At 43.4% G+C, this 23,168-nt stretch overlaps 1 protein-coding gene across 1 annotated transcript in view; it reads right to left on the bottom strand.

The window, feature by feature from the left end:
• Positions 1–21,217, bottom strand: part of GARS1 (glycyl-tRNA synthetase 1) — a 30,013-nt gene extending 8,796 nt beyond the window's left edge. Inside the window, exons 1-12 of the mRNA XM_080611201.1 lie at positions 21,026–21,217; positions 17,160–17,261; positions 14,143–14,245; positions 12,919–13,060; positions 11,760–11,848; positions 10,306–10,382; positions 8,457–8,602; positions 7,320–7,469; positions 5,604–5,766; positions 4,538–4,702; positions 1,287–1,434; positions 625–763 (exon numbers count right to left, since the gene is read on the bottom strand). Of these exons, the coding sequence (XP_080467327.1) occupies positions 625–763; positions 1,287–1,434; positions 4,538–4,702; positions 5,604–5,766; positions 7,320–7,469; positions 8,457–8,602; positions 10,306–10,382; positions 11,760–11,848; positions 12,919–13,060; positions 14,143–14,245; positions 17,160–17,261; positions 21,026–21,202 (1,601 nt within the window). The 5' untranslated portion in view covers positions 21,203–21,217. The remainder of the gene's footprint in view (positions 1–624; positions 764–1,286; positions 1,435–4,537; positions 4,703–5,603; positions 5,767–7,319; positions 7,470–8,456; positions 8,603–10,305; positions 10,383–11,759; positions 11,849–12,918; positions 13,061–14,142; positions 14,246–17,159; positions 17,262–21,025) is intronic.
• Between the last annotated feature and the right edge of the window lie 1,951 nt (positions 21,218–23,168).

Genomic DNA, 23,168 nt, shown 5'->3' with positions numbered 1-23,168 from the left:
TATTACTGCACCATTAGCCTTCTCATAACATACACAGTTGTTGGCCCGCTTCAGCCAAATGTAGCAGCTGTAGAGACATCTTACATTGTTCCTACATGTGTTAGGAATACACACAGACAGGTGAAAGAAAAACCTACAAATTGCTGCCCCAAGAAGCCAAAGGCTTGTAACAGGTCCTAAAGCATATCACTAAACACTGGAGAACACTCACATAAGTTTTGGTTCTCATTAAACTGTTTCGTTCCATCACTCACAGAATTTATTAATTTTTAAATTAAGTTCAAAACCATCTGCCAGTCCTGGTCAACTCTCAAATCAGAGCACTTCTCATTTCCCTGGAGAATCTCTTATGTGATGATCCTACTAAATCCAGAAGCTCATTCCCTTACAGGTAAGTATTTGAATACCATGGTTACCCATCTACAAGTGTACATCAAGAGATATGTTGATGGATGGCAAGCAATGACTTGGTGGAAGGGACAGCACTAAAACATTTCAGGTAATCCACTCAGCCTACTCTCAGGAGGAAGCTGGTTTCAGGTGACTCAAATCAATCCAGCAACTTTTTTGTGATCCTCAACAGAGGTGTCAAAGAAGGGTAACAAACACACACAGCTAGCTCACCCTTTCTCATTGAGCAGTTGCTCCATCTCAGTGATGTAACACTCATCACAGACTGAAAGGTATTCCATCACCACCTTTGCATCCTTCTTATAAGCTCTGCCAATGGCTCCCTTATTTGCCTCAAACTGAACAACGCTGACTGTTCTGTACAAGGTAGTTAAGGAGTCTGAGATGACAGAAAGCAGGGCCTGGTTCTGGTCCTAGTTAAAGCTAATTACTACACAACACAAAGAAATCTCCTCCATTACTGGATTAAGGAACTTTACTACAAGAGAGGAAAGGAATAATAAAAAATCCTGAAGGGCAGAAGGTCACAAATTTTGAAAGAATACAACTTGTTTTTACAAGTACAGCTAGCAGCAGAACCATGGAATGATGTGGAATAACCTGGGATAGTAATCGTATTTTCACATTTAAACCATGCGAACAGTCAGACTGTGAACAGTCAAAACAGAGCATAGCATTAAGATAGAAAAAACTAAGCACAACAGTAAATCCCCTTTGTTGACCTGAGTAAAGTCACCCACAAGTTCAAGTCTTTGAAAGTTACCCAAGTTACCGAAGTCATGCTGGTCTGTAGCTCTAGGTTTCCCTGTTAAATTTACAGATGTAACTTAAAATAGGGCTACACAGTTCTCCAAGACATCTCACTGTTAAATCACTTTTCACTTTAAGAGAATTTGGCTTATTCTGAAAGGATATAGGTTCTTTGAGATGCTTCTCAGCTACAAGAGGAACTTTGGTGGCACGGGCATGGCAGGAGAGGTCATAGCAGGAACGATCAGCACAGCCAACGATCTCAATCCAACCCTGAAAAAACAAAATCGTAAGCTTTCACCAACTCACATTTTTGTTCACTTAACCATCAAATATGTTTATACACCCTTAAGCCCTCCTGCTGCTATGACTGTTTTTTCTACATAATTAGCTCTGTTACAGTAAGCAGCCTCACTCACTAGCTGCTCCTTCATTTGAATGATTCCATTTGTTTCCAGAGGAAATGATCAGTTATCTAACCAGTGCCTGTGTTCAGGGGCAGGTTTTCCACATCACTCGGCAGAACACAGAACTGTGCCAACAGCTTGGGGCTGGGACTAGGGCAGACAGTTCCATCGCTCAGATGCTATAGGCACCGAGACATCATGCCTTCAGGGTGCTGGTGCTCTGCAAGTATGGAACAGCCAGCAGGCAACCAGCCACATCAGAACGGCCAAAAGCCTGGCTTATGAGCTAGTAAGACACAGACCATATGCAAGGGAAGCACTTCTTCCGACATTTGGCCAAGTTGGACAAGGCTTGGAGCAACCTGGTCTAGTGGAAGCTGTCCCTTCTTGGTAGGGGAGTTAGAACTAGATGATCCTTAAGGTCCCTTCCAACCCAAACCATTCTGCAATTCTATGATTTCAGCAGGTATGGCAAGGAGGAATCTCAAAACACCATTCATGGACATTGAACTGATGAAGCCTTCTAACACTTGCAGCAAACCATCATCTGGATTTTCTAAAAGGCAATTCTGCATAAGAAAAGATACATCCATTCACTCTGTCACGTGGACACACAGGCAGCGAGATACCGTGTGGTTTTCCATTCTGCAGTGATATAGCAAGGTACCAGAAAAGGTATGTGAAAGGAAGAAATCCCTGTGCTTGAAAAATTATGGTGTTCCAGAACATACTGGGGAATTTTTATGCCATTAGGGTACTGCAGCTAGTTCTCAGGAAACACAAAATACAGGTTTATGTAATTAACTTTATATAATGGATTTTAAGCTATTCAGAGCAGTTAACTTTTTACTACTGAGTGCTGCACATTGCTATAAACATTTTTGGTCAGAGTTAAGTGACAAACCAAAGCATGAGTGTAACTCATGAGGTGTTTTTGTCCTGCCTCTGGTATTGCTGTCTTCAGTTCTGGGTTAGGCTGTATGTTAGGACATACTGCTCTCTGTGTGCTGTCTTGACCCATGACAAGGCTTGCCAAGTCTATTAGTCATACTTACATAGTGTGGCCCACACATGTCTAGCCTTCTTTGGGCTGGCTGGGAAGAGAGACTGTGAATTTATGGAAGTCAGCTATCTACATTCAGAGGAAAAGATTTCTATAGATCTTTTCTCTATTGTCCTGGTTTAGCAGTAGCAGTCATTTTTTCTCCTTCTTAGTAGCTGGTGCAGCACTGTGGTTTTGACTTTCAGCCTGGGAATAATACTGATAAAGCCGATGTTTTCAGTTGCTGGTCAGAATGTTTACTCTGACCAAGGACTTTGTGAGTCTCATGCTCTGCCAGGGAGGAGGGGAAGCCGGGAGGAAGCAGAGACAGGACACCTGACCCAAACTAGCCAAAGAGGTATTCCATACCACAGCACGTCATGCCCAGGAGGTAGAACTGAGAGTTCCTGGAAGGGCTAGAATGCTGCGGGGTGGGGAGCGAGGTATCGGGCGGTGAGGTGCTGTATTCTCTTCCCTTGTTATTCCCTTTATCATCATTATTGGTGATAGCAGTAGTGGTTTGTGTTATACTCTAGTTACTAAACTGTTCTTATCTCAACCCGTGGAAGTTGCATTCTTTCGATTCTCCTCCTCGTCCCTCCAGGAGCAGAGGGAAGAAAGGTGGGGGGGGAAGTAGACTGCGTGGTTCTGATTTACGGCCTGGGCTTAAACCACGACATCTATGAAGACAAAACACTCATCTGAGCTGCAGGAATTTGTTCTCTAGTCTAAGTTTGGTAGAATTTTAGTGGCTGCTATTCCTCTACATAGCTGTAATGAAGTATCACCAGCAGTAAGTCTGTTCCAGCTCCTCAGAAGAAAGGGGGGGTGTGTGTGCATGAACAACCCAACAAAAATTTGACACAAAGCCCACCAACCACACAGAACCTCACCCCTAGGTTGTAGAAGATTCTTCCTGCCCATAAATAAGGCTGTCTGAACCACCTGAAGCTTTCACCCATTCCCTGTGTGGGTACCTTTGGGCTGAACATGCTACCATTTTGGCTATCAATCCAGTCAGGACCATGGATGGGGTCACCCATATAAGGGTCCCTGCAATGTCACAGCCTAGCCCCACAGACTTCAGCAAAATCCCTTCAGTCTTTCAACCCTTACTGGAACCAGGCCCTCCAGAGTTCTCTAGACATTTTCAGAAATCTGCAGGTACCCCAGAACCCTTGGAAAGGCTAATGAGGCAGAAGAACATATGCTGCCTACACATATCCTTTTTCTTTTTTAACTCAGATTTGACCCAAAAAGTAGATTCAGTGCCTTTGAAAAGGGGAATGACTTCATAATCAATACAACCTAGTTATCATGTCTTCTAAGACATTTCCTATTGCAAACAAAGCAGTCAAGGCGTGAACAGCCCTTAAGGACTCAGCAGGAAGATTAAAAATCCTTGGGAATTTTTTCTCCCAGCACCAGCTGTCTGAACTGGCAGGAGTGAACTCATTTCTCACAGCTTGGAAGTAGGAAAGGAAAAGCAAGCATTCAAGCAGGAAGGAATCTATCTTGGAATAACACCTCCAGCAAAACAAATCCTTCTCCACCGCTGTTACAGGGGCTATACTCTTTGGAAAGCACCAGGACTTGGTTTCTTTTAATTCCAGATGAGATTAAACCACTGAAAAGTTCCCAGGCAACTTCAGGCTCCAGCAAAAGAGTCTGAATCAAGGACCTACAAAGAAGCGTGAAGAGCTCATGAACTCTGTGCAAGCTCACTGCAGGGAGCTGACCTGTCCCCTTAGCTCTGGATTCAGAATATTTCCACTGCAGTAAGTGTGTTCATACCAACATGGGACTGGACAGAAACATCAGACTCATAGCCCTAGCTTTTAAAACCAAGAAATGTAACAGAGGCCCTTCCTACCCTATCAACAGATCTGACAGAGAGTGCTGCTTGCTGCCTCACTTTATCACTTACATACGACGTTTTGGACTCTGCATCCCAGCAGTCACAGGCATAATGAGCCATTTCATTCTCCATATGCTGTCGGAAGCGCAGCTTCTCGGGGGATACACCGACCTTTGTAAGGAAGAGGTAGATTCTGCCAATGAAGTAACCCAGAACAGAGTTATTGATCACACCCTGGAAAGGGAAAAAGCAAGAAAAAAAACCCAAACATTAATTCCTAAGGAAGCAAAGTCATGGTTTGTTTTACTTCTGCAGACAACCTGACATGTTACAGACAGAACTTCTTGCCTGTGATAAAGTAATATGTATCCCCTGAAATTATTACATGTTTTCAAATTCACCTACTGCCACTGGCAGTATCTCTATCTGAACAGAACAGCAAATTCTTAAGGATTCATCACTGTCTCTGAAAAACCACCTACTTGAAAATACTCTGCTGTATGCAACAACACAGTCACTGATATTGTGAAAGTCCATCGGAATTGAAGTTATGGCTCAGGACCCCACAAAAATTGTACCCTACAGTTCACAGCTGCAATACAATAGAGGAGCAGTATTCTCTCTTCTGTTATTGCTGGTTTGGTTTTTGTTTGTTTTGTTTTGGGTTTTTTTTTAATTTATTTTTAATTAGGTTTTTTTGGGGGGGATGTTGTTTTTGTGTTTCTTTTTTATTTGGCCTTTTGGGGGGATGGGGTGGAGAGGGCTGGTAAACCGACCATTCATAATTTGCATACATAAAGAATCAGGTAGTGAAACCCCAACCTGCAAGCCGTGTACTGATGGCAGTCAGCAGCTGAGTGTTAGGTTCTCAGCCACTGCTGAGCTTTTGGCAGAGTATTCCTTATTGTTCTTCTCCCATTAGATAAGTGTGAAGCTTAACCTCTAACCCCTATCCCATCACCACCTGCAGCCTTTCATTACTGATAACAAGGACTAGGCTTGGATCGCAGTCACCAAATTCACTGAAGAGAACTGGGAGCAAACCCCAGCTGGCACCAACACAACAGTTTGCAATTTAGCCTTCAGAACAATTTTCAAAAGAACAAGCTCCATGTGCTTGCAAAAAGAACGTTACCTGTTGGACCGCATCTCCCAGCCGCATTAAATGGGCAGACTGCCCGCTGACCTGGGCCTTGGAAGAGTACAGGAGGATGTTAAGATCTGCCACATTCTGAAACTTGGGGTGATTCTTCTCACTGGGATCCACAAAGTGCTCAATTTCTGCCATGGTGAATTCCCTAACAGAAACACAAACAATCATATGTATTAAATATATGTTAGCACAGCCCCTCTAACAAATGATTATGCTTTAGCATCTCACAAGCAAGTCAGTAAAGACATATGCAAACCCAGAGCCAAGACAATGTGTAGACTAGAATATGAACCAGTCTCAACACTGGACTTAAGTTTCATCTTCAAATTCCTAATAAAACTTTCTATAAATTCATCTAGGGATCTCCAGGCCACAGTTATCACCCCTGTGATTCAGAGCAGGCAACACAACCTTTGGAAACACTTCCAGAAGTTCTCTGGAATTTTTCCAGACTGCTGTGATGCCTGCATTAGAAGGATACATTTCCTACAGGGTCAATGGAGACTAATCCACTGATTAATTCAGTAGCCTTAACACATATCAGAGATGCCCAAAATAACCAAGATGAGGTGATAATTTCTTGAAGATGACAGTGACTCAGCAATGGCGTACATTCTAGTTTAAGACTTGTCTTTAATATATCTATACTCATACATTGAATCTTGGCCTTCTTGTTTGAAATCACTTTACATTGAATTAGCTTGTTATCAAGAACCTTTATAAAAGCTTGAGGTAATCATTAATTTTAAATCATGGGCATCAGGATGTAATTTGCTATGATAGTATAATAACAGTCTCCAGTAAATGTGCCACAAGCATATAATTTATATTTGACTGCAAATGCATTTCAATGAGAAAAGTTCCCATTTCCAGATGTGCAAGAAAGAACAGGACTCTTTGGGAAAATTCCAGAGTTCCCTTAGTGCTAATGATGCCACGGCCTCTCAGTGACATTCATGGCACCATATTAATCAATTACCAAGTTTACAGCACATACTGCCTGTGTGAACAGCAGAACCACACTGACTGTGCACAGGAGCTCTTGTTCCAAATTAGACTGCTGTTCAGAACAGTTCAGTTAAAACACAGACATTATCCTTAACCAACTGCAATAATCACTTTTATCCTGAGATGGAAAGCTTCTAAGTCGTTCTCAGTAACCCTGAGCTTTCCTGCTTGACTGATCTTGGGACACAAAGACATGTCAGGTCATTTCATCTCACAACTTGCTCTCTATAGTAGAGCTGCAGAACTGCAGAATCTGAAGAACTGAGACAAGGAAATACTGCTGCAAGGTCAATCATGGTTTGATTCCAGGTTTCAGTTTTAAAATAAATCACATGAATGTAATTAAATAAGCAAAGCTGCATGTCCTGTTGAGAACAGAGATATCCTTTAATATGATTCATTTAGATTATGATGGAAGCCCAATTTTGGTAGTAAAACTAAGTTTAATCTAGGTGTTTTTAACACAACTGCTATTTTGGAAACCCTACTTCTCAAGCTTACACAGAATTCTGTAGTTAAAACCTTAAGTATATGAGTTCATCTGTGAATCCCAAGACTCACTAGACACATTTTCAGGAGCCTTCTGGGAGATGGCACCAAAGGGAAACACTCATGTACAAACGCTGGAACAAAATGGAGGTGATATCTGCTCCCAGATATCCTTCTGCTGAAAGAGGAAATTTGCAATACCTCACTCTGATAAGGCCGGAGCGGGGTGATATTTCATTTCTGAAGGAGTTTCCAATCTGAGCAGCAGCAAAAGGCAGTTTGCCTTGGTTAAACTCCAGAAGACGTTTGAAGTTAAGGAATATTCCCTGTGCAGTTTCTGGCCTCAGATAGCTGAAAAGGAGATGGGGGAGGTTTAAAAATCAGGTAGGTGAAAGGGCTGGGAAACAGTGAGAAAAACAAAACCATAGCTACTACAAAACTTGAAGATGGTACTTTCGCTCTCAAACCTTTTAACTCCAGACACAAAACAATGAAGTAATAGACTTTGGGGGGGAAATAAACAAGTATCAGCTGCAGCCTGAACACAGCATTCCATAGCTGCTCGCACAAGTAAACTGGATGACTTGGCTGCTTCTGAGATGCAAGCACGGAATGCAAAAAGGTGTTTGAATAAAATACAGTGACCTGTGACAAATGTGGATTTTGCAGGCAAACCACAACTGCAGCTCTGCTCTTAAACAAACTGTGAAATGGCTCTAGTGTAAGGCCTTTATAACCCTTACAGTGATTTAAGACTTCCACAGAGAATACTACCTACTCAGACTATTTCATGTACTACACCGGAGAACACATACTACATGTATCTCAGATGCCATTGAAGAGCACTCGCAAGAATTAGATTCTTCACTCTTCAGGGGAGGTTTCTAGTTTAGTTTCAAGACTGCAACTCAAGATAACAGCGTCTACATTCTCACACTAACCACAAACACTTAGTAAATGATGCTACCACTGGATCACACTGCTAGGTAACTTCATCCTGAAACAGGTACAATGAAACAGGTTCCCTACAGCCATGAAGTCACTGACAATGGCAGATCCAGCGTTAACTGTCTCTATGGAAACCACTCCAACCACCAAGGGCATAGCTGTGATCTACACAATCTGGCTGCTTCAAGTATTCTCATGATTCTGCAAAAGCTCCTTGTTTCTCCTACCTTTCACCAAGAGTACAGGGAATGCTAACCTGCCAGAGGACTGGGACTGAAAGGCAGGAAAGGCTACTCAAGAAGAAATTTCCTATTTCAGTCCTGCTGAGACTTCATTTTTATTCTAAGGAATCTATGAAAAAGGAAGGGTGTGAGCGGCATGAGTACCTACCCAGGCATGTTTCCTCCAGGCCCAATGGAGGTCTTGAACATCAGATTGAAAGAAACAGGAGGGGACAGGTCATTCCCAGTGATAGGTGATTTCACATTGTAGTTCACAAAGAGATCTGCAAGTTCTTGCTGGCCATAATTGTCCAACTAATATCAAAACACAGGAGAATTATTTTAATTACTGGACAAGATAACAGAAATTAATTATGTCCTCTTCCTCTTTTGCTTAGCATGATCCACAGCTCTGAATCACCTGCCCAAAATATTCCCTTTTAACCTAAATTTTCAAGTTTGAACCAGTAATAGAAGAACACACTACACATCTGTAAACCTGTTTTAGTAATACAGGTCCATGACTCAGTCATACCACAGGAACTCCGAAACCTAGATAGAAATGCAAGCAGCAAGCATAACAGTGGGAGTAAAGCAGAAGAAAAGTCATAGGGACTGCATCACCACCCACCAGCAGCTTCTTTTGAACAGTTTCAGCTAAAACATGGGGAGCACTGTGCTAGGAACGAGAAAAAAAATAGAGCAGTAAGAGCAGAAAGCTGAAATTTCTGCAGTGCTTTGTCTGCATTCATTTCTCTTTCAGCTGCTGCATGAAATACAATATTCAAGCTATGTTTTAGAGGTGTTCTGCGTTTTAGTTAAAAAGAGCAAATCTGCAGCACAGCGCTTCTTAGTGAAAGATTTTTCCATTTGCTCTGAAAACAACTTGGTAATGACTTCAATGCTTTCACAAGTGGGATAATGTCAGCCCATCCCAGCAACCTACTTTCTCCTTTTTCTGGAAGATGGGAATCAAGCAGTAGTAGAACCACAGATCTAACTGCAACCTAACCACACAACAGCCACGATTTCTGGCATTGTTCTGTGCATTTATGTACTAGCCTTTCGCGTAATACATTTAGATGTTGTTTCTAGACTTAAGTACCACAAAGGATCTATACTGAATAGTACAGCAATGATTTAACGCTCAAAGTTAAAATCAAATAAGCTGTTTCTAGCACTAATTGTCATAATCTTTCATGTATCAGCGAAAACTCAAGACAGGAGACAAAACGAGTTTATTAATAGAGAGAAACCCCTGAATGATGGTCAAAGTTCAGTGTTGTAGTGTGGAAAACCTAATGACAGCTACTCAGCAATATGATACACTGAAAAATATAAGTTGCTCTTTCTGGAAGGAAACATTCTGGAAGCATTTATCCTAGAAGTCATGAGGACAAATATCAAAAACAAAGCAAGACAAAAAAAAAAAAAAATAGCAAGTATCTGTACAGCTGCTCAGGAATGTCAGCCTGGAGCACCAGCTATTCTCATGGGTAAACACAGGAAAATCTGTGCGGGGTGCTCAAGACAGAGGGACAAATCTCAAGTGCTTCAAAGCCAAGGCAACTTTAAAACACAGCAATTCACTGCTAAGCTGATTCAGAAGAACCCTGACAAAACTTCTCATCCATCTCTCTTCCTTTGTATCATAATACTGCAGTGACGGATTTACAAAGGTAAAGGGGGGACTCAGAAGAAACGGGCCTTTTGCCAGCGTGTGAAGCTCCAAGGACAGAGGCTCGGCCCTACCAATCCAACATTCAAGAGACAAATATGATAGTGGTAACTCTCCAGAACAGCAGAAGGAAGGACATGTGACTACCCAGCAAGTTTACAGTATTTATTAATGAGCAAGTTTTCAGTATTTAGGAGCATGTACAGCCCAAAATGTCTTTCTGAGGTAAAGCCTTCTGAGCACCTTCAGAGACACAGAAGGGACACGGCCTCTGGACTTGGTGTATTACGCTTCCTCTGCTACATCCCTGAAGCATTCACCTCCCCATGCAGGCACCTACCTGTGTTAGAACATTTTCCATTTCTGCCTTTTTCTCTGCTGTGCACTTCTTGTCAGACATAAGCTTTTGCAGGTGAGCTGCAAGCAAGAAACATATGTAGCGAGTTTATACTGCAACCCCATCACTGACCCCAATCTAAAGCTTGACAAATCAGGAAGATCTTCCAGTGTAAGTGTATGTCTACCAGCTGTCACTAGTGTCTGTGAAGGTTAATTTCACTCATGTCCTGAGGGCAAGGCTGATCAGCAGTTCACTGTAGGTGTGCCACAAGGAAAACAATAGGTGTTTATCTAGTTTCTTTCCAATACTCCTTCCTCTAAAGCCAAGCATTGGCTTTGTAGTCCCTTTCTCCTTCTTTTCTTTCTATACAGACTGGAAATTAAAAGCAACTTCTGATCCTGAGCTAGGAAGGCTAATTTTATCCAAATGCACTCAGAGGCACATACTGAGTTGGTACAGTAGGGTTAGACGGCATCCCACTTTAAAGCACAACATCCTCCATGAGATACAAATGCCAAGACTTCCCACTCACATTTGCAAAATACAGTCTTTTTAGTGGCAGTAGCAGCAGGTGGCTGTTCACCAGTGATGGGCTGCAGATGAGACAGGGACACTCTTTGTTTCTACTGCTGTTCAGTGTGCAAAGCAGGAAGAGGTTAGATGGGCTTCTGGGTTGGTTTTTTTTTTTTAATGAAGCAAAAAATTAAACTGAATATTATGAAAGCAGCTTTATGCTAATATAGATTGTTCTACATACTTAAGTTCCAAGGAAAAGGCTAGAAAACTGGAGAGCACAACACACTTAAACCTAGAACAGAACAATCCTTTCACAATGGAGCTGTACAGGAGAAAGTTTTCTAATAGGTTTCTTACTTCTACAATTCCTTCATCTGATTTTTGTTTGTTTAACAAATTTTAATCAATAACCAGAAAGAAGTCTTAGGACTTTGCATACCTAAGGAATGCCTGAAGTCTACTTAGTGTTCCCAAAAGCCAGCTCAATTCTAAGGTATAAGAATGTCAGCAGCTGCCTTGTAACTAAGCATAGGTAAAACATGCTCTGCCTCTTTACATCATCATTAAGTCATTTATCAATTCTGAACAAAAAGCAATTAAAACTCAAGAAAACCAAGACTAGAACATGACAGAGAACAAGAACCTTGTTAAACAGGCAGTCCTCAGCTTAAACACAGTGATCTTTTACGGCCTAATAACACAGGATAAAAAGGGACCTATTCTCTAGAGATGCTATACCTTGCTGAAGACATTGCACAACATTTGGATGGAACTGAGAATTTAAGGGACCACTAGTACGGTATGATTAATGAACTACAAACACAAATATGAAAGACTGGCTACACCAACTGGCCTTTCTTGAGAAAGACACTCTTTTCCCATGTTAGTACCACTGCAAGAAATCCTCAAGCCCACCCAGCCTTGGAACAAACCCAAACCTTTTAAGAGATGATCAGCACGGAAACATTCCCCATTTTTCACATCTTTCACCATGAAGTCAGCAAACTTTTCTACATGGCCAGAAGTCCTAGAAAAGACAACACAAAAAAGGAACATGAAAGCTGCCACTAGACATTCGTGGGTACTGTGTGATCCCAGTGGACAGACCATTGTCAAAGAGAAGTCCTTCAATCTGCATACTTAAACTGCAGACTTGCTCTTGTTTCAGGTTAAAGATTCAGATTGAGCAGTACCATCCCACAGAAAATCTGATCTGTGAGAAGTATCAATATATCTAAAACCTTCAAATGTCTCATTAAGATGACTCTTAGTGCCTCTAGAAACTTAACTGTGATTGAAGCAAGACATAGATGCAGTTGTGAGGAGTAACCAGTAATTCAGGTGGACAGATTCCCACTATTTTACACCAGTGATCCATGAAAGCTGTTCATTATGCTGTGACACATAGAAAGTAATGCAGTTGACTCAGCTCAGGCTCTCAGTTTGAAAGCTCCTGACATACTTAACAAACCTGTGGGTAGCGTTAGCAGAGGTACACGAAGGTGAAAGGGTTCAGAGTCTGAACTATGCTCTCATCCTGGAAGACGGTCCCCCTACCTGGTCAATAGTCCCTCTATCTGGTCTGTGGATAAAAGATGGCTTTAATCCCCAGAACTACAAAGCATCATATGGATTCAGAGCTCAACTAACACACTGCATATTGCCATCCCTCCACAGAGAAGGGAAGGATGGTCAAGCAACCTAGCCACTGTCCTAAATTACGACTAAGGTGTCCCAGATTTAGGCAAGTCACCTAATCCTTTTGTCTTCTTGATCTTTCAGACAGAGGCAATTATTTTAGGTAAGAAAAGAGGTAGTAATTCAATTAGGTATGAAATGGCAATTTCTTACCTAATGGGACTATTAGGTGACATTAAGACATTAGACTTGCAGACACAAGTCCCACTGTCCTCCCTGATTTACAGAACAACAGCTTCGCACACTGACCTGTGCACTGCGATCTAATTATTTTGCACTGCAACAAGGCATGAAATTGGGTGACCCAGTCACAAAATCCTTGTGGGTATTTTACAGAAGACTGTAAAAATCAACTATGACCAGAAATTACATGCTGCAGAACAAAAGACTCATATTTACTTCAGAACCGGCTCTGGCGTGAGCATGGTACAGTCAATCTCCAGGATTTGCTCTTCCTGAATAAAGTGCTGTCTCCATGCTTGGATGATGTTGTTCTTCAAAGCACACCCAACAGGCCCAAAGTCATACAAACCACTGACACCTGCAGAGAGAAAAAGGTAACAAAAAAAAAAAAAAAAAAAGTGGTAGGTGCAAGATTGTATGAACTAATACTGTTTGGAGGAAAGGTCCTCCCTTTTCAGTGTTTCCAGCAGCTGCTTTAAGGCTGAGATCATTTTCTGAGCATGAAGCATCAGCTTCCCTTAACTCACGACTTAAAGGCTGTAAGTAAACTCTGTGAAGCACCTAGACAGACACTGCCCTAACGAGTAACCAATATAGTTCAGCTGCAGAGCACACTGGGGCATCAGATAGTCATAGAAGCTGAAACTGTTAAATAACTGCAATAAACAACTCTAAAAGCCACACTCCATCCACCAATGGATTTTGTTTTGTGGTGAGTTTTGTGGGAACAATCTATCTGAAGGAGGAATCTGAATAATACAAAAAGAGATAAGATATGGGCCAAAGCAGTATGTTATCGTCAGTAATAACACATATCTGCCAATCACCAATTTAGGCACAAAGATGAAAAAAAAGAAAAAGCCAACAAAACAACCCAGAGTTTTTATTTTAGCATCTTAGGTAAAAAAGCAGTAACCACACAGGCATTGTGCTGCACTCCTGAGATGCTCAAATCAGCTATGTGAGGAGGTTTAAGAGCCACGTGTGTTCACCTGCACCACAAAGTTCACTAAGGTAACAGGTTCTAAACTTCACAGCAGTTTCGAGCATTACTGTGCCAAGAGAAACTCAGATAGAGATAGAATGGACACAAGGATATAAGCTGATCACTCCCTTAAATGCCAAAACACTCTACACTTTTGCAAAGAAACCTTCTTCTGTAATGTAATGAATGGAATATGCATCCTGAAGTCCTCTCATTTACATTCCGAAAGCAAAAGACAAAATTTGAACTCCCTCCCCACTGAAACACTTTAGGAAGAGAGAACTTTTGAAGGGCCTACAGATACAAGCAGGGAAGTTTGACGCCAACTTAAAAAAAAACAAACCACTTTTATGTTGCATTAATATAACATTGCAAGAGTACAGCATTTCACACAGCTAGAAGGACGAGAACATTAGCCTAAAGGGATTAAAATGTAAATTTCTTCAAAGCCGTACCTCCGTAAATAGAAAAGGCTTGATCATAGAAAAATCTCCTTTTCAGAGTGTCTTCCATTTTAATTCTGTCCACAATGTCATCTTTGGGCTGCAAGGCCAGCTCCTGTAATTGAAGCAAACCGAAAGCAGTTAATAGCTCCTGATTATGGCAGGAGCAGAAATCCTCTCCATTCACCACTGAAAGTCAAAAGTCTGCAAAGACCATTCTGAAACAAAGGTATCCTGCCAACATCCTCATTTTTCCAAAGAGCATGAGACAACAAAGCAGTCACACTGAGATTCAAGCACTCAATAATAAACATTATTGTCTGAATGCAGCATTTTAGACACTTGAGGTGGACTCATCTGCCCCTAACTTTCAGATGACTAAGCCTGAGCTAGTTATCCTCAGCTTTCCTTACAGTCATGGGAAAGAAATGCCAATTTCTAAAGCAATTCTTCTGACCTATTTCCCTCTCCTGACTATAAAAAGAGTTTGAAGTGACTAGACTACAAACACCTAACTCTTGGCATATATGAAGCTTTCAATAAAGTGTTACTTCCATGAAAGAATTTTGACAATGAAGATTATAAACATCATCATCCGTGAACTCTCCAAAGTTGCGTATTTAGTTATTTGCACAAAGAATACCTATTTGCAAAATGTAGGCTTTCACAAATGTGGCCCCTGCACTCAGAAAATTTAGTCAGTGTCTAAATGCCCTGATCAGATTCTGTGAAAGTGTTTTACAGCAGACCCACTATTTTACCTGAAAAACTTCGATTTCTGCAACCAACTCCGTTAGTGAACTCAAGAGACTTGAAAACTTTTCTTCAAGAAATATGCTTTGATAATTAAAGCAGAGTTAGGCCAAGAAGTTCAGTTAAATTAATTCAGATAATTGTGGCTAACGGTATCATTTTGAGCAGTGTTTTTGTAACAAAAAGTATTGCACAACCAACAATTTCAAACTTTTCTTTTTTTTAGCACCTGCAAAGACATATAAACATAGTTTAATTTTAAAAGCACTGAACCTCTGCTGCTCTCATAACTTAGCATAAGCCAAGGCATAACTGCACGAGAGACAGAAAGAGTCAAAGACAGAGAGCACACACGACAGCAAACACCAGAACAGCATTTTTAAAGCATGAAGAGTGAATCTATTTGGCACGCTCTGCCTAAAAACACAGAATCATATTTCACAATGACCAGAGTCCATTAACAGAAAGGATGGCTTTTGCCCAGAGATGGACCAAAGGAGAACAGTGACACAAGCCAATTCTGAACTGGCAAGGAGAAATGGCCAGCAAGAGTAAACTGGAGTAGGTACAGAATTCTGTAGAGCCTCTCTTCTATTACCTGAAAGAGAACAGTTAATGAACTGGTGGAGAAGTCAAGAAACAGTCTCTTCTACCTGGCGTATGTTCATTAACATAAATATATTAATAAATATAAGGCAGAAAAGTGCCTGTGTTTGGCTTCAAGGAGGATAAAGACCTTGCATAGGAGAAGAATCATCTACTGATTTATGATATGGTTTGAGGACATAAAGCTGAGGAATTTTAAACACTCAACTGCTCTGCCCTGTTTAAAGCTTCAAATTCAGAACCACTCTGCTATCTTTAGGTAGGAATCACAGGACTTGAAAACTGTACCAGCAGCTGTTAAAGCTAACAAGCATTCACTCTGCTGCCTTCTGCAAACGTACAAGTGACTGTGATGCATTGCTGGAAACACCATCACACCATCAAGACAGAAAGACTACATTGGAGCGCTGCATTCACAAGGGCAGATGCTGAGTTTGCAAGGTCATTGTTGTATAGACTGGGATACAGCCCACACAAATTGTGTAACTGGTAAGCATTTCTCTACTCTGCATCTTACAGGTACTCTCTCAACAGAAAAGTGGGACTCTCGGGGATACCATAGCTCCTAACCCGCCTTGCTCCATGTCTCTATGTCAAGCTTCAAGGGCTAGTAAACAGAATTGGGAAAACATTTATAAACTACTTACTCCAGGACAACCTGGCTATCAATACAGGGTTCATGCAATGGTTTCAAAGCACAGTTCTATGCTAAATACTAAGTAAAAATGACATCTTTTTACTCGGATTAAATGTATGCAAACAGGCAGCTATAACACCAGACCTGACAGAGAATGCTAACTGTTCGCCTTGCTTGATTTTGTAGAATAAATAAAGTCAACAATTCGGGTATACTCATGTTCTCACAGTAAGTTAGTTGAAAGCTGAGTGGCGTTTATTGATTTATTTATTTTTAAGATTATGGCCAAATTACAATTTTTGTATGGAATACAAATTAGAAAGAACCTCACAGTTTCCTGGGTGAATCTGCACACCTGTCTTTATGCTTCAGGTGTTGCTTTTTGTTGTTTCAGCTTGAGAAGGGGAGGGAAGCTTGCAGAATAAGGAGGTATACTTTCACTTCCTTATTGATCTAGAAACAAAAACTTGGAATTCCATCATTCCATTTGCAGAAAGACTTTTCAGAGCCCAAATTGCCTTTATAAAAGGGGGCACAATTTCAATACATCCCTTTCTTTAAGGCTGAGAAAAACCACAGGCTACTTGAAACGTCTCCAAAACATTGTTTAAACTGTAGCAAAGAAAATGGTTTCTAAGGAAATGTATTTTATCCCACTCTAGGAATTTCAATGCTGCACAAAAGATCTGAAGATGAGACTCACTACCATGAACAGCATGTTCTCTCACTGTGCACAAAAAAATCTATACAGTAAACACAGATCAGTGTCATATAGACTGAATTTCAACTTTGACTATGAACCACCTGAACCCATATTTATTTGTTTGGTCACTGCGATTTAATGCTAACAGACAGTAGCATAACAGATGAAACTGCCACTAGTTGGAAAATACAAACTATTTCAGAAGTTATTCAAACAGTCCACCCTGCTGTGACTGTTTAGCTGAAATCAATACTATAAAAAAGCATGAAGTAGAGATTTCAAGGCTTTTCAGATAAATCCGTAGAACTCAAATTTAATTTCCAGACTCACCTTTGCTTCTAGGACCCTCTTCCGAGCTTTGAGTTCTGCTACAGCTTTGTCTATATCCACCTGGGGAGCTTTCTCTTCCTTCAGTTTCCGTACCAACTCTCCCTAGAAAAAAGAAGAAAAAGCGTAAGACATAGATTCTTTGAACACCACAGACAAAAGCTCTTCTCCTTTCAGCTCCTCCAGCAATCCAAAGGGAGGGGTTTGTCCTGCCTCCTCACTCTCCACAGAGGTCTCAAGAGGCTGCTTCAATTGGTAGAAGTGAGAAACACGCATTTTAGTGTTAGAACAAGACATCATTAGAGAAATTCAACCCACACACACCATTGTTAAATCCCAGACCTGTTATTAAATCTCAGTGTGCAAATACACTCCTGTATGTAACACTTCACATCAGATTTCCACAAATCCTAGTTTTCCATCTTTGAGGATGCACTAAGTGGATTCTCAGACAGTTAACACAGGCTTTATGCTGCTCTTCTCAGCAATAAAGCTTATCTTCTTTCTGTCCCTTTTCTTCGAAGTTTATGACCATTTTAGACTTCTTTTTCTCTGTCATATCCATTCAAAACTAGACAGCAAGTACACAATTTTTTAGAAGGAGGTCTCACAGAAGACAGACATTTTCAGCCTAAGTGAAAAAAGCATTGCATTATCTGTAAAAATGTTAGCTCTTAAAACTTGTCCAGTAACGTTCAGAAAGAATGGAGCGTGTGTGTGGGGAAATAAGATAAAAAAAAAACACCAAAAAAACCCCAAAGCCTAGATTTTTCAGAGCAGCAAAACCTTACAGTGGGCTTACACAGAGGTCTTAACCTGAGTCAAACCACCATCACCTTGTCATGTTTCCACAAAGGTCTGTTTGCCCTATGGGGACAATTCTCCCCTTTCATCCCAGCAAGGTAATGCTCAATCCCTAAAAACCAATCCCTAAAAACCCAATAGCATGCTCCTCTGAACATGATCATCAGCAGTCATGCCCAGCTTGCTCTTGGAGATAAATTAATTAAAAGTTTTCCTTTCAGTCCACTCTTCTTCAGTCAAACCCAAGGTCTATCTTCAATTATTGAGAAGGACAAAGGAACTGACCCAGGAAGAAAAGGCACAGAGATGTCAATGCCTTCTCAAGTGGTATATTCCAAGAAAGGGATGCACCAAGTTCAGCATTTTTCTTGCATCCTGCACTTCTCTATCAAACAAAAAGAAAAAAAATGGAAAGAAAAAGGAAGAAACTCCCTCCCCCTAAACAATCCAAAGATATTGCAACATTTCTACTATACCAGCTTCTGCATAAATTCTGAGCTTTTCTGACATTAATATTACAGGCACTGAGAAACCAAAGAGAAGAGAATGCACAGACTGCCATGCAGTAATCAGATCAGAAGAACTAAAAGAGCTTCAGAGACTAAGGAACTCAAAGGCTAATTTTATTAATAAAAGGAGGAAGACTCAAAAGACTGCATTAAAACAAACACACAATGTAAACAAACAAAAATAAGAAACCTGTCAGGCTCCCTAAACCCGCTGGCTACAAGAATAAACCAAATCTGCTGTTTCCTTCCTGTTAACTAGTTATACCAAAATGTGAAACTTTCACTGTTGGGCTGAGGACTTCAACTGCCATTCCCGGGTAACGTGGCAGAGGGAGGGATCTGATCTGTTTTCTTTTTTTTTTTCCTCTTTTAAAGTAGTAAGTCCAAATTGCCTTTGTTGACTGAGAGGGTCGGCAGTGGAAAAATATCAAGGCAGCAAGCAGCAAAGCAGCAACTGCTGACTCAACAGAGCTAGCACCCTGCTCATTGCTGAGCATCTAAAAGCAGCATGCAGCAACTCTTTGTCCTGATCTAGAAGAGTGCTCAGACACAAACAAGGAGAAAAAAAAATTAAACCAGAAATGCAGTAAATAATGATGTTTGCTGACAGGATTCAGTCTAATTAAAGCTACGGGCTTGAGCCCAACCCAGAGGAGTTGCAGAGCAGCACTCTGTGGCAAATTTTGCTGCAGCTTTGTCCCATACACCAGTAAAGCACAGAGGGATCCACCCCTGGATCACGGCAGCTTATTGCATCAGGCACTGCTGCAGGAAGATACACCACTCACTCCATAGGTTAAGAGTCCCTGAGGTTTAATTAAACATACTTCTCCATGAGCTGACAGACAGTGTCACTTGCATCATAAAGTATCAACTACCCCAATCTTCATTACTCCCTCCCTTTCCTCTTGTGCAAACATCTCAGTGAATTACTACTGTCAGCTGTAAGACACAATATTCGCGGTCCCAGCTATTCAAATTTACCCAAAATCCTTTCCTTGCTACCCCACACTGCTGTTTCAATCCCAAAGGCAGCTTGAAAAAGGGGTATGTTGGTACTTTAAAGGCAAATGACAGCACCCAAGATACAGGATTTTAAAATAAATTGGCTAGTTCCAGAGATCATAATTTTATTTACAAGCCCTCTTGCCAAGGCATTATGCTGTACAATGATTCATAATAAAACCTCATTGAAGAACTAGTATAATTAAAGAGCCATAAATCTACTCATTAAATGAGAAAACACATGCACAAACCTATGAATACATGGGACACACGCAGCTATGTGTGCAGCCAAGAAGCATATGGATTCAGCCACTTAAAGGAAGTATGTGGGGAACCCACACGCACAGGTCTTACTGCTAAAGCAGGGAGGGGAACTCCCACATTCTGTGAGCAAGCTCCACTGCCATTAGCCCCACAGCAAGGGTACCAAGAGCAAGATTTGCTTCGGAAGTAAAGACAACTAAATCCTTCTCAGGTAAGAAGGAAGCTAAAGATAATAGCTTAATCTGTGAAGTAGATGGGAAAATAATGTGATGCAGCCCCAGTTAACAGGAGACAGGTACATACCTAGACAAGTAAGAATGATGAAATGGAAAATATGCAAAGCAATTACTATCCCTTACTGCATCAGGCAAACATGCAGCTCTAAAGAATATCGTTCACCTCCAAAACCCAGCAAAAACTCAGCTCTAAAGGGAAGTCACTGTGTGACCCTATGTGATGACAAACCCTATGCAGTCTGTTTTCTAAAGAAAACGTGAAGAGCCAGCTACAGAGTCCTAAGAGCATGGCAAAGTCAGCCCAAGCTCGGGCACAGAAAGAAGACACATCAAGCCCAGGAGAGGAACGCCAGGTAGACTGACGCACAGATCCAGTTCTGCAGGACAGCTCTAACACCCTCCATCACCACGGGAGGGGGAAAGAGCAGTCCACGGGAAACCAACATACGCTCTCGTTGCCAGCCCACTCCCCCGTGACAGAGCAAGACCCACCCGAAGGGAGACACCTGCACACTCGCACCGGAGGGCCAGAAGCCACTGGCAGACCCACAGTGACCTCTCTACTTATGGCTAGAGCCCAGAGGGCACGGCAGTACGTCAGGGCGCGCAACTCGAGGGTCGCAAACCCAACCCCGTGGGGCTGAAGGGCAACACCGCGTTCACTCCACAAGGAGGGAAAACCCACCCTACGCAAGCCGGCATAGCTCTAAGGGGGGACGTTTCCCCACAGACCCGAGCCGAGGCACCGGCCAGCCGCAGTGGGGCCAGAGCTCCAGGCGGGTCTGTCACATACCCGGCCCCTCAGCGAGAACCAGGAACCCCCCCCGCTTCACGCAGGTCCTCCCGGGCGGGTGTCCACCCATCAGGCGGGTTCCCCTGGGCGGGTGTCCCCACGTCAGGCAGCTCCCCCTGGGCGAGCGTTCCCCTCTCAGGCGGGTCCTCCCCTCCGGGTGTCCAGTGTCCAACCCCGGCAGCCGTCAGCCACCACCCGCCGCAGCGGGACTCCTCTCAGCCGCGTTCCCCCCAGGTCAGCGGGGCCAAGGCGGGTTACCTGGTGCCGCACCGCCTGCCGCAGGGGCGCGAGGAGCGCCTCGGCTTGCGGACCGTCCATGGGGGTCGCGGCCGGGGCGTGCCGGGAGCGAAGCGGGGCAGCGGCAGCGGGCGGGCAGGCGATGCGGCGCAGGAGGCGCAGCAGGGCGGGCAGGACGCTACGGGGCGGCAGCGGCATGGAGAGGCGCGGCACGCCGCCCTGCCCCCCGCCGCATGATGAAATCCCGCCCGGCGTAAAGCCGGCCCGCTCACCGCCGCCGCACTTTCAGCACAGCCAGCAGCAGCAGCCGCCGCCGGCGGCAACACCACCCCTGCCGCAGATTCGGCACTGCACAGCGCGGTGCGGTACGACCGGCGGGCCGGCAGGGGGCGCGCGGGAACGCCTGCATCGCGCATGCAGCGCTCCAGGGCCGGGCTGCTCATGCGCGGGAACACCAGCCCCGTCCCCCCCCCCTCCGCGGCGTGTTGCAAGGGGGTGGGGGCGTGCGGAGTGTGCGTCCTCCAGGGGGTACTGCTCCCTACGGGCCCCTGCGGAGGCACTTGTCATGCCCCCGAGGAACACTTGTTCCCGGGGGCACACACCCTGCCCCAGACCCCCCCACCATCAGCCCCACACGATGGCTCTGCAGGGCCCCATCCCCTACCCAGACCACCTCACCTGCCCGGTGTGCCCTTGTGCAGGAGCCCGGTCCCCAGCACGTGCCCCCGCCACAGGGTAGGGAAGCACTGGGCACCGGGTGTTATTCTTTCAATCTGCTGCAGCGGTTGAGCTGCAAAGGCTTTGTAGGTTTTGGGCTTGGCTGTGTTTTGGTTTGCACTGATCCGTAGTCTTTCCATTGACAGCCAGCACCCGCAGACTGGGTATTGGGCAGCAGGCAGGAGGCCAAGACCTGCTTTCCCCTGCAGGCACGAGTGTGGTGGGTCTTCATCGGTGGAAGCAAATCCTCATAGCAGAAAAGAGCCCCAGTGAGCACCAGTGCCACACAGAATCATAGAATGGTTTGCATTGGTAAGGCCCTCAAGATATCCAGTTGCAACCCCCCACCATGGACAAGGACACCTTCTTCCACTAGACAAGGTTGTTCAAAGCTCCATCCAACCCGGCCTTCAACACTACCAGGGATGGAGCAGCAACAACTTCCTTGGACAACCTGTGCCAGTGCCTCACCACCCTCTCAGTAAAGAATTTCTTCCTTATATCCAATCTAAATCTCCCATTTTAGTTTGAACCCATTACCCCTTGTCCTGTCACTACAGTCCCTGATGAATAGTCCCTCCCCAGCATCCTTGTAGGCCCCCTTCAGATACTGGAAGGCTGCTATGAGGTCTCCACGCAGCCTTCTCTTCTCCAGGCTGAACAGCCCCAACTTTCTCAGCCTGTCTCCATACGGGAGGTGCTCCAGTCCCCTGATCATCCTCCTGGCCCTCCTCTGGACTTGTTCCAACAGTTCCATGTCCATTTTATGTTTAGGACACCAGAACTGCACACAATACTCCCAAGTCGGATCTCATGAAAGTAGAGGGGCAGGATCACCTCCTTTGACCTGCTGGTCACACTCCTCTTGATGCAGCCCAGGATACAGTTGGCTTTCTGGGCTGTGAGTGCGCACTGCTGGCTCATGTTAAGTTTCTCATCGACCAATACCCCCAAGTCCTTCTTCTCAGGGCTGATCTGAATCACTTCTCTGCCTAATCTGTAACTGCAAACATGAGAACACCCTATCCCTTGGAATTAAAGCCCTCCAAGAAGGAGAATCCAAACACTGGTTCCATAAAACAAAATCTGAGGCAAATTAAGTAACAAAAAAAGAATTTTCCACACATACTTTCCCTGCTGCCCCCAACCTCCTCCTCATTTCCCTTTCGCCTGGGGCCAGCAACGCTGCTTCGATGTTGGCTAATTGGAGTATTCAGGCTGCTATTTTGTACCTGTCTGTTTATTTGAGAGACAGCCTCAGCCTCGTAATGAACGCAGCTGAATATTTATCTGCTTGTTCTGAATGGTATATTTGTATTTCAAATGCTTAACTGTTATTTTTATTTAGCTGCAAATTGCTGGTTTTATTTCACTGGCGTACCTACTTGGAAAGCGCTTTAGCATGAGGTTAATGCTGAGCTTTTCTCTAGTCCTGATTATTATTTTC

This window comes from Psittacula echo (assembly GCF_963264785.1).
Source record: "Psittacula echo genome assembly, chromosome: 2".
Lineage (NCBI taxonomy): Eukaryota > Metazoa > Chordata > Aves > Psittaciformes > Psittacidae > Psittacula > Psittacula echo.
The sequence above is the reverse complement of the archived record's forward strand: the minus strand, read 5'-3'. Positions and strand labels throughout refer to the sequence as shown.